General features: G+C 33.9%; 1 protein-coding gene across 10 annotated transcripts in view; it reads right to left on the bottom strand.

The window, feature by feature from the left end:
- KIAA1109 (KIAA1109 ortholog) overlaps nt 1-12,038 on the bottom strand; it is a 206,838-nt gene that overhangs the window by 173,391 nt on the left and 21,409 nt on the right. For all 10 annotated transcript variants that reach the window (XM_025268008.3, XM_025268017.3, XM_025268015.3 and 7 more), the window contains 4 exons: nt 11,141-11,257; nt 10,063-10,141; nt 8,883-8,947; nt 92-278 (listed from right to left, as the gene is read on the bottom strand). In XM_025268008.3, the coding sequence (XP_025123793.2) occupies nt 92-278; nt 8,883-8,947; nt 10,063-10,141; nt 11,141-11,257 (448 nt within the window). The remainder of the gene's footprint in view (nt 1-91; nt 279-8,882; nt 8,948-10,062; nt 10,142-11,140; nt 11,258-12,038) is intronic.

Raw genomic sequence — 12,038 nt, 5'->3', positions numbered from 1 at the left:
GGCTATATTTAGGTGAACAGTGTTAATAATACTCTAATAAAAGCAGATGTTTAAATGTTGGAGATTAATAAAATTCAATTGTGACTTCAACCTTTCAATTTTGGACTGGGTTCTTGTTCTTCCATTTTCTCGTGTTTTATCATCTTCTTTCTTGGGTGGAATTATCGTTGGCTCCAAACCAAACAATTCTTGAAGATGTCCATAAAGATCCGAACGATTATAGACATGAAATTCAAAGTCATTGACTGTGATGTATAATCTAGTTTCTGCTTTTGGATCTAAAGATATCAATTACAAAAAAAAAAAGTTTTTAGTCAACTTTTTAAAAACTTTAGTTAGAGTTTTAAGTCAAATCCTTTTCCAAAGCTAAAGTAACTCAAATGATTTATTTTAAAATAGAATTCTACGATAAAAGGGAATTACATTTTTAAAGTAATAAAACATCGACAAAGAAAAAAAGCTGATGTCACTATAGTATTTCAGCTTGGCATTTCAAAACAATCTGAATTTCTACATCCCAGTTGTATAACAACAAAAAGATTTTATGCCAAGAAGAGCACAATGCCATTTACAGAGTAAAACTTTACCCCAATATAGCCATAAGTGTATACTAAAATATACATAGTAAAATGTTCAAGTTATAATGCATTAAAATATCACACTAGTATTTGAACTTGTGCATCATAGAAACTATGACTTTATAAATAATAGTTTGTTTTTAAAAACTACACAATGCTAAAACAAAGATTTCATGAATTGTAGGTTCAAATATTAATAATAATCTCAAATAAAAGATGTAACTGTATTAAAAGAGTCAAGCAAGACAAAATAATAATAGTTTAGCCATTACACAAAGTCAAGGACCTTTAGTTCTTCCTCAAGGGCTACAGATAATATTCTGAGCCATGTCCTCTGAACTCTTCTGCAGATACTGAAATCCCTGTAAGGGGGAAGAAGTTAATTGTATGCTGTCCACTAGTACATAAACCGCAGACCAGCTGGAACCAGAAGGGTGATGACGCTGACTCCCCATTACCCCACCACCAACCAATGAGAAGAATGTCTGTGAGCTGATCACGCCCTGCCCTTTGAACACTATAAGACTCTCTCCAAGGTGGGACACACAGTCTTGAGGGCAGTAGCCCCTCTAGCCTGGCAAAGCAATGAAATTCTCTCTCTCGACTTCATCCAAAACTCTGACTCCGAGATTTAATCCAGCACCAGTGTACACAGGCCAAATTTCAGCAACACACATACACAGGTTCTTTGGGGGAAAAAAAAAAAAGTTGGGAAAATCAACACTAGATTCTCCAGGAACTAGAAAAAGACAGTAAATAAACAGTAAAAAGGATGTAAATTCCTGTAACACTGTTTACAAATGTTATGATCTAAGGCAGTACATTAACCACCCTTAGCCTCATTGCCTCATTCTCTCTATAAAATGAGAATACCTCTACCTACCTGTAAGATGGTTATACCATAAATACTAGTTTCCTTGCTTTAGCAGGTCAAATTCTTACTAATTATACTGACTTATAACAAATTTTCTTTTTAAATAATCTTCCATTTCATAGTGTGATATAATAAAAACAGCTCATCTCTATTGAACAGTTGCTATGTTCTAGGTACTGTTCTAGGCACTTTACTCATAGAATTTCATTTAATCCTCACAACAAACCTTAGCAGTCAGAGCCCAAGATTATATAACTCAGAGGAAGACTAAAATCCAGGTCTCCAAATACTGGTTCTTAAACACAAAATAAAATTACTTAATAATAATTTTATCAATAAATATAATGGCTATTTCAAAAGCAAAAGTGTTATTAATCCCTGAAAACAAAAATGTGTCAAAAGGGTCCAGTTATTTCTTTGCATTTTACAAAAAACTGATCAATAGTCATACCTTAAACACAGTATTTAATTGTTAAATTCTGGTAACACTAGATTTCTCACTGACATTTATCTCTCCTGGAAATTTTAAAAGCAATTTTTAGGTTTCATTCATTCTGATGACACTTGGAGTCAAACAGAAAATTTTAATTAATACATAATTTAAGAAAGGTATAATCAACTGGCTCTTTTAAATCTCTCTACATTAATAATGTTCTACACTTGAAGGCAGAATCTTCTTCTCATACTTCTTGTCATCTAACATTCATATAATGAGCTTCCCAAATTCATTTGTTAATAAAGTGTTCATTGTTATTCAGTCACTAAGGTGTGTCTGACTCTTTACGACCCCAAGGACTGTTGCATGCCAGGCTCCTCTGTCCTCCACTATCTCCCACAATTTGCTCAAACTCATGTCCATTGAGTCAGAGATGCTATCTAACCATCTTATCCTCTGTCGCCCCCTTCTCTTCCTGCCCTCAATCTTTCTCAGCATCAGGGTCTTTTCCAATGAGTGGGCTGTTCGCATCAGAGCTTCAGTTTTAGCATCAGTCTGATGAATATTCAGGGTTAATTTCCTTTAGGATTGACCAGTTTGATCTCCTTACTGTCCAAGGGACTCTCAAGAGTCTTTCCAGTACCATAGTGCGAAAGCATCAATTCTTTGGCACTCAAACTTCTCTACGGTCCAACTCTCACATCTGTATACGGTTACTGGAAAAATCATGGCTTTGCCTGTCTGGACCTTTCTTGGCAAAGTGATGTCTCTGCTTTTTAATACACTGTCTAGGTTTGTCATAGCTTTCCTTTCAAGGAGTAAGCATCGCCCAATAGATATAAGTACAGACGTAAAAGGCTCTTAACAAGCAGTTAATTTATGAAGGAAAAAAGTAAATAAATGTTGTAGAACAGTGTAAGTCTCCTGAACAAATAGCTAATTGAGACTTATTCTCCAAAGGGAAATCAGGAAAAAGGCACTATTTAATTATGCAACTGGGACACATGTTATTTGTAGTAAAAAATCTAAGTGCTACCAAGGCCTTGTAATATACTCAGAATCAAGTCTATTGACCTTTCAAAAATTGTTCAGGGATTTTTATTTCCTTCATGTATTTAACAAACAAGATTTAGATGCTACAAATTTAACAGTACTAGATTATATCAGGCTAAAACTTCTAAGCAACAAAATAATAGGGACATACTTTACCATCACCTTTTCACTCCTTAATAATCTAAGAATTCCTCTGGATAAGAAGGATGCATGTCTAGCTAGTCAGACTAGTATGAATTTAAATACTATGATATATCACCATATATTAAGAGGTAACTGGTCCTGCTATTTGTTTCCCAAAAGAATCCCTTAAAATTAAGTATCCTCAAAATAAAGACTTTTGACTGAAATTCTCATTAAATGGTCTTTAGTCAACAACCATCTATAACAGGATCACTAGTTCATGACTTAGGAAATATTTTACAACAAATTCTATGGTAAACAAATTAGATGTATTATTTTTTTCTCTTTTGTAAAGAGTTACACTGGACAAGTAACAACTTTAAAACTGCTCCTGGCTTAAATTATCTCAACCAAGCTCTATGGCATAGTAGTTTTGCACTGGACACTCTTCTTTTCTCCTAATAGAGGAGTTCTAAAACTTCCTAATGAAAATCTTGACCCTACTCACAGAAGGGACCTGTCTCCTTAGATGGCTAGTGGCCATATATCTACTCAGACACATGCCCCAGTTAGGCTTTTAAATTTGTCACAAAGAAACATCAATTATCTCTATTTCCTCTTGATTAACTATCAACACACATGGATCTGCCCTTAATAAGCAAGAAATAATAACCAGACTGTAAGGTCATATTATTGAATATAGCCTACTATTTTAACCCATATTCTACAATATTGTACAACTTTTATCAAAAGCTTACTTTTGGCCTATTCACTCCTCCATACACTATATTCTAAATGATGCCCATTAATCATGCCAGACTAATCATGTACTTAGACCAAACTGATTATTCCTGCACTGCTATTTGGCATTGTGTCTTTACCTTTGAAGGATGTGACTATGAGCACATTGTTAAGAATGTCATCCTTTACAACAGAGAATATATATATATATTTTTTTTAAATTTTATTTTATCTTTAAACTTTACATAATTGTATTAGTTTTGCCAAATATCAAAATGAATCTGCCACAGGTATACATGTACAACAGAGAATATATTTTAAAAGCATATGGAAGAGAAACTTCTTTGGCCATTCATCAAAGTTGTGCTCTTCATGAGCACATACATGTAAATTTTCAAATGTAGGTAAAACTATGAGCAAATAATTAGAATTATAAAAGTATAACTGGTAAAGCCTACCAACTTTTAACATTACTGTAAAATGGAGGTTTGAAATCTTTTTTCTACTGCAAACTGCTGGCATAAAAAAACAAGAAAGAACAATTTAGACTAAATGTTCTTCAGTATTAAGAAGAACATAAAATATCCAAAAATCATGATAATGTTTCTGCTCTACATTATGGACAATTACAGAGAGGGCAGAAACAGAGATTTATGTTAGCATTAAGAGTGACAAAAAGAATCCGAGACATAAAGAAATGACAGGGGAGAGCCAGTCATGAAAGAACCAATATTAGAGCAATTTATATTAGACTGCATTTATGCATCTTAAGTAGTGATTACATTTTGCTATATTCTTTGAAATGAGCTAAGTTCATGTCACTCCCCTGCCCCAAAACCTTTCATGGCAGTGGCTTCCCAGTGTTCAACATCCTCCATTACATAGCTTCCATCTTATCCCCTATTATTCCTTTACCTTATATTTACCACCATATGGCATTGTTAATTCCTGCTAACTGTTACTGCTAAGTCACTTCAGTCGTGTCTGACTCTGTGCAACCCCACAGACGGCAGCCCAACAGGCTCCCCCGTCCCTGGGATTCTCCAGGCAAGAATACTGGAGTGGGTTGCCATTTCCTTCTCCAATGCATGAAAGTGAAAGTGAAGTCGCTCAGTCGTGTCCGACTCTAGTGACCCCATGGACTGCAGCCCACCAGGCTCCTCCATCCATGGGATTTTCCAGGCAAGAGTACTGGAGTGGGGTGCCATTGCACACACCTGTTTTCCAACCTCAATGCCATTGGTCAAACCAGTTATTCCATCTGAGCTACCCTCCCTTCCACTCCACCTATACCTGACACAATCCTATATTCACTGTCATCACCAAGCATGCTACTTAAGAGATGGAACTTTCACAACAGCTTTACCATTCTGTGCGTGTCTGCATGCGTGCTAAGTCACTTCAGATGTGTCCGACTCTTTGGGACCCTATGGACTGTAGCCTGCCAATCTCCTCTGTCCAAGGGATTCTCCAGGCAAGAATACTGGAGTGAGTTGCCATTTCCTCCTCCAGGGAATTTTCCCAACCCAAGATTGAACCCAGGTCTCTTACATCTGCAGCACTGGCAAGCAGGTTCTTTACCACTAGCGCCACCTGGGAAGCCCTCTACCATTCTGCCTCTTTGACAAATAGAACTTTAAACACCATGAATTTGCTGGGACCACATCAAGTGGTCCATATCAAAACTGGTAATTCTAAGGATGGTTCACTGTTTTTCCTCAACACACACTCATTGTTCCCTTTTTTCTTTAATTACAATTGTTTGTATGCATTTATTCCCTCAAATAGATTTAGATAATACTCTTTGATTTTTTATTCCCCCTCCAGATTAGCACAATGATCACAGTAGAGTGAATGTAAAATAAGTATCTGTTAAATTAAGATTTTCATCGAAAGTTAACTCTTTCTTAAAGAACTTGGGTCAGTTATTCTTGACCCTCATTCAAGAATTTTGGTGAACAGCAAACCACTTTAAGGAGACGTTAACATTTCATGATAAACTGAAGTAATTATTTTCTTCAAAACAAAAGACTATAAACAATTTAAGACGGTATCCCCCATATCAATGAAAATTCTCAAGTGGGCAATCCCAGTAGGCCTAATTTACAACCTGCAGTTACCTCTGGATACTGCAAATGCCTTCATTCCTCCCATAAGCTGTGATAAGTGTTTATTTATACATAAGAATCTTCAAGAACCCCCTTGGGCCACATTTGACAAGGTTATTTAATAAATACAAGGGACACTAGACTGGAAGTTAGCAGACCTGGGTTTTTGCCCTGATTTTAACAGCTATAATCACAGGAATTTATGATTTTTCCATCTGCAAAATGAGGGGGCTTTGAGGACATTAGCTGTTTCCAAATTGATGATGGATTTTGAGAAAAATCGGTTGTTTTCTGTGTTCCTTGGAATTCTGGAGTCAAAAGCATTGGGTGGGGTGGTGTTAGGTCAAATGGGCCTCCTCAACCCACCATTTCCCTACAGCTTTATCAGTTCACATTATCATTTTAAAACACCAAGGGGGGAAAAAATCTGGAATAAAACTTCTAATGCAAATATAAAATAGGGTGGGTTTGTTTGTTTTACTACAAACGAGCTATATAAATGAAGAGAACTTTTGTTTTGGCTTTCAAAATTTATGTTAACTAACATGTAAAAAGAAAAAAGATTAAATCAAAACAGCAAGACCTTACCACACAGACTGCAAGATTAACAGAAGCATGACATGCTGAGGAAAAATACTCTGCTAAAGAAATCTATCTCTAAGGCACAAGCTAGATGCACTTTTCAAACTAAATCAAGGGTAGAAATACTGGGCATGCCCAAAATTAAGTGAATGTGTTAGAAACTAGAACTAAACTCAAAAGAACCTGGCTCTCAGGAATGAGCTTTAACCACCTCTAAAGTTTAAGATATCTTTAAGTACCACCTGTAAGACTTACAGTCAAATTTAAAAAAGAATCAAGAATAATCTCTCCACAATACCTAAGCAATGTAGGAAAGTGCTTTCATATTAATAAAAAGTCAAAACTTAAAAACAAAAGATTCCCAATGCACTAACATATTACCTAAAGGACATTTTATTCTCCTGTGAGAATGCTTAAAGTAACTACTAAGAAATGAGGTAAAAAGGTTGGTTTAACAACCAAAATTCCAAAATCATAAACTGAAGACAGGTAATAACACAGAGCCATTCTCAATCACAGATGAGAGACTGCAAAAAGCCTATTCCAAAGGTCCACAGAACACTTTTATCATAAGAAGTCACTGAGCTTCTGTTCAAAACTATCTAATATACAACTCTAATTTTTAGAAAACTTTTTCCAGAAATGAAATTTGCCCATTATTCTTTCTAATAATTCAGGTTTCATTAACTCTGCAGATGTCAAATTCTAACCCATTAATGCCAACATTTTCAAGGTAGAGTACATTATGTATTATATAGGAGGGATGAAAGATATGTGGGAGCAAGGCAATGATAGTTTAAAAAAAAAAAAAGACTAAACAACAGTGAAACAATAGGGAAATCTAAAAATAATTTAGGGTAGCTCAAACTTTTGCTAAGTTTTAAAACTTTCAGAACTTTAAATCTATTTTCCCATAGAAAAAACAGTATACATCATGATGAGATTCTTAGGGGAGCTCACACACACACAACCCAACACTTAGTTGTAAAGTTCCAAAATTATACAGAACCAACCACCATTTCAGAATCTCACTGGGGAGCCTGAAACGCAGGTCCTCATACCTAAGAAAAGGTGGAGGGGTTTCATTCCCTTTTGACCCTACACTCCCAGGTGGCACTTAAATTCTCCTTAAAAGTAGTTATCAAAAAGTATGGTCCAGGGACCTCTGGGGGGAGCCTGAGACCCTTTCTTGGGGAACACAAAGTCAAAATTATTTTGATAATATTATTATACTAAGATATTTGACTTTTTAAGAGTCATTTTCAAATGAGTGGACAATGGGGTTTTTTAAAGGCTATAAGAATTATATGAATATGAAAGCAGAGGTGAGAATTCAATTACCTTCCATTAGGACAAACATTTAAAATATTTGCAAAATTTAAAACGATGTCAGTCTTCTCACTATATTTTTGATTTGGAAAAATTATTCTTCATAAAGTGCTATTTAACATGTAATGCAGCTAAGTCGCTTCAGTCGTGTCTGACTCTGTGCGACCCCGTAGACGGCAGCCTACCAGGCTCCTGCGTCCATAGGATTCTCCAGGCAAGAGTACTGGAGTGGGTTGCCATTGTCTTCTCCATTAACATGTAATGGATTTATTATAAATATTTTTAATGATTAACATGTTTCTATAATGACCAGGCTTAATTTTGAATGCAGCAAATATTAAACAGATACAACTTAATAAATAAAACCTTTTTGGAATCCTCAATTATTTATAATGTAACAAATCCTGAGATCAAACATGTTTGCGAATTACTATTCTAGAAAGTAAAGACAAGGTTTCCTCTCCTTGAGGCCACTGGTGTGGTTAATGTAGAGAAGAAAAGTTACAGGCACAGACAGGGGCACCTAGAGTTGTGAAATGAACAGGTGAACAGAATATACTGAGATAAAATTCTGATGATAAAAAGCAGAAACAGTAGAGTCTAGAGTATGCATTTCCTCTTTCCTACACATTCTTACCATAGTAGATAAATGCGAATTAGTAGCAATGTTACGTAAAAGTATGAATAAAGCAAAGAAGCTAAAAAGATAAGTATCTTAGTAGAGTGATCAAAGAGTGCTAGGAAAGCCACTTTAACCACAGTATGGGATTAAGTCCACAGAGGTAATAGGAGGTAAGACTAGAAATGTGGGTAAAGGTCATACTGAGAATAACCCTAAATAAACAATAGACTAAGGAAACTAAATTCAACCATGCAGAGGAAAGCTGCTGCAGGATTTTCAGCTAAGGAATGTTAAAATCACTTCTGTAAACTCCAAAGCTTTTAAAAATATTTTTATCTATTACAAATTGTGAAACATTTCAACATCTACAAATGAAAATTCTGATTATATTACTGAAGATTTCAAATACATGAAAAAATGAAACCATGTTGCTTACCATGTTGCTTCTGCTTTGGATTATACATTTTCCACCACCGAAAAATTATAAATCCATCTTGAATTCTAAGCAAGATAAATTACAAAAGTGAAAGCTTAAACAACAATTTATTTAACTCATTTCTTAGTTATCATAAAAAGCAGGAAACTGATAATAGGGAAATACAGAAAACTGGACACTAGCATACTTAGACGTTTCATACTCTTCCAATTAAGAAAGGAAAAGATCTGCAAAAGCTCTTAGATTCTTCTGTTTAGGTAAACTGTAATACCAAATAACATTTAGTAGGAAAATAAAGTGTTAACAGAAAAAACTTTTTCTTTTTCAAGTGATATTTTTTAAATGAAAATTATATAAACTAAAAGTCAAATCTTGAAAGGGAGATATTAGCACACAAAAGGAAAACTTTTAAAGATTTTCTTTCATTTCTATAATGACATATCACTACATCTCCCCAAAGGGTAGAATTATAGCCTAACTTTTACTTTTAACTTGGAGATAGTTTTAGACTCTTAAAGAAGTTACCTCTACTATTGTAAGTGAGGTATGAGTGCTGCTAAACTCTAGCACTTCTCAACTAATTTAGTGTCTCCAAGTTTTATCCAAGTAACAAATTTTAAGAAAATCACATGAATAGAGTAAGCTTTTTTTCAAGGCTTACAGAAGACAGACTATATCAAATATATGAATTATCATTTTTCATTATATTCAATTTTCATCTCTTTCATTAGGTAAAACTAGAAATGCTATTAAGGTTAAATTATTCTAAAAATTCACTATATATAAAAAGGGGATAATGGATAAGAGATATCAACACTCCTGATCCTTGCTTATATAATAAATGACCACAATGAATTCTACAACAAAAATGCTCAAGTAATCTAATGCTCAATTTTTAAAACTAGGGATGATATGAGATTGTCCATTTCTATAAGCTGCTATTCAAATATGATTTTTTTGGCCAATGTGAACCTTAGCTAAATTAATCCATGGATAGAAACATTAAAAAAAAAAAAAATCAATTCACCAGGTATGAACCACTGAAAAAAATGATTGCTGATTTATGGTTTTATTTGAAAATCCAACATTGTTCCTATGAAAAAGCAAGCCATATTCAATTCAGTATTATAATTTAAAAAGTTTATAAAATTTCAGATTTAAGATGGACATTTATTTTTACCTAATAGACATGTCTTCTGTAATATAATAGATTTCACGAACCATGACTTTTCCAGAAAGAACAGAGAAAGAAAATGAACCTGTTGTAGGAAAAAAAAAAACAAACCAACAGCAATTACTGTAATTGCTTTGAAAAACAGTAGAGCCCTAAAAGCTTTAAATAATCTTCACATTCAATTTATTCAATAATTAAATGTTCTTTTCCTACTTCTTTCCTGATATCCTTACAGCCTTATTAATCTTGTCATTTTCCCCTCAAATATAAGAAAAAGTGCCATAGATATCATTACTATGAACTGAGTTACTAAATAATTATATGAGGACGTTAGTTTAACAGCTACTTCTATGAATAATTCTCTTGATTAGGCACAGTCATTAAATGAACCCAAAGCAGTTCACCATTTTTCTCCATTAATTTCGGTGACTCCAGGAACCAGTCATCACCTCAAATTAATGAAAGACTACTTATGTTTGAGAGAACTTTTATTTATGACCAGTAAGAGGTACTCTAAGGAAGAGCAGAAATATTCTATTGGGTGATCCCTCACCTCTTTTTCCCAGTGGTTCAGGATTTTTCCAAAGAATATGACTTCCTAATATACCCTCCTATCTACTTGCAAACTTCCCATTTATAAGTAGGTTAAATTAATAACAAAAGCTACAAAATGAAGTACACAAGATGAATCCACTTCGTTATAGATTTTTTAGGTATCAGTTTTTTTAAAAAAAGCAAAACTTCATCAAGCATTAGAAATTTTCTTTGGATGGTAGAATGTTGAGAAATATCCAGTTCCATTTTTTATATGTGTCCAGATATCTCAAATTATTTTAATGAGGATCTCTTGTAATCCAAAAAAGTCAAAAGGCTACTACAGAAACCCTTTGAGAAATAAGAACGAGGTAAAGGACATAACCAAATCGTAGTTCAACTCTAGTTGGGGTACTATATTAGAGAAATTTCAGGTAGATTAGTTTAACTTTCGTGAAACAAAAGTAAATTTCTAAAGCTATTGCGTGTTTACAAAATAAACTTACAATTTCCAGATTACACAGAAGAAAAAAAAATTACTCAGACTTACCAATATGAATATAGCCATGCTTGTATAACCTGTTAAGAACCAGTGTTAAAATAAGGCCAACATTCCGAGAATTATAATATGTGAGATAAATAATCCATCCACAAGACAAAATAGTAGCTGTTGGAAGAAAAGAATGCAAAAAAAGGATCTCACTATATATTTCCTTTTGATCACCTTAACATTTTAATAAAAATTTGTTAGTAAAAGATCATTTATCATGTTCAGAAACGAGAAGATTTTCTTCCAAACGGTAACATGTCCTCTTATAATTTAATACCTGAATTTTTAAAACCAGAGGTTGATTCTACTTTGCCCACCTTTCAAATTCATTCTCTTTAGTCATTCCCCAGAAAAATAGAGATTTCAATCAGATCAAGTAAAACAATGTTTCAAGTAAAACTACTTTCCTTTTTTTCTGTTTCATTTTACACTACTTTGTACAGTTTTATTTATTAAACATACACAAAGTGTTCTGGGAAGAGAAAGCCCGTATTTCTAAATATTCTGGAAAAAAAAAAAAAATCTACCTTTATTAGACTCAGAGTTCATTTCTAAGCTATTTCCTAAAGGCTACAGTCACTTACCAAGAAAACTGATGATTTTTTTACATCGGAGAAAAGTCACTTTAAAAAAAAATCAACAGTCTCTGCTTTTAAAATACTGTTGGAAAGAAGTGAGAAATTTAACCTACTTAAAGGCATATCATGGCATCTGGTCCCATCACTTCATGGGAAATAGATGGGGAAACAGTGGAAACAGTGTCAGACTTTATTTTTCTGGGCTCCAAAATCACTACAGATGGTGACTGCAGCCATGAAATTAAAAGACGCTTACTCCTTGGACGGAAAGTTATGACCAACCTAGATAGCATATTCAAAAGCAGAGACATTACTTTGCA

Source organism: Bubalus bubalis, chromosome 17 (genome assembly GCF_019923935.1).
Source record: "Bubalus bubalis isolate 160015118507 breed Murrah chromosome 17, NDDB_SH_1, whole genome shotgun sequence".
Classification (NCBI taxonomy): Eukaryota; Metazoa; Chordata; class Mammalia; order Artiodactyla; family Bovidae; genus Bubalus; species Bubalus bubalis.
This window is presented reverse-complemented; position numbering and strand designations above follow the sequence as displayed.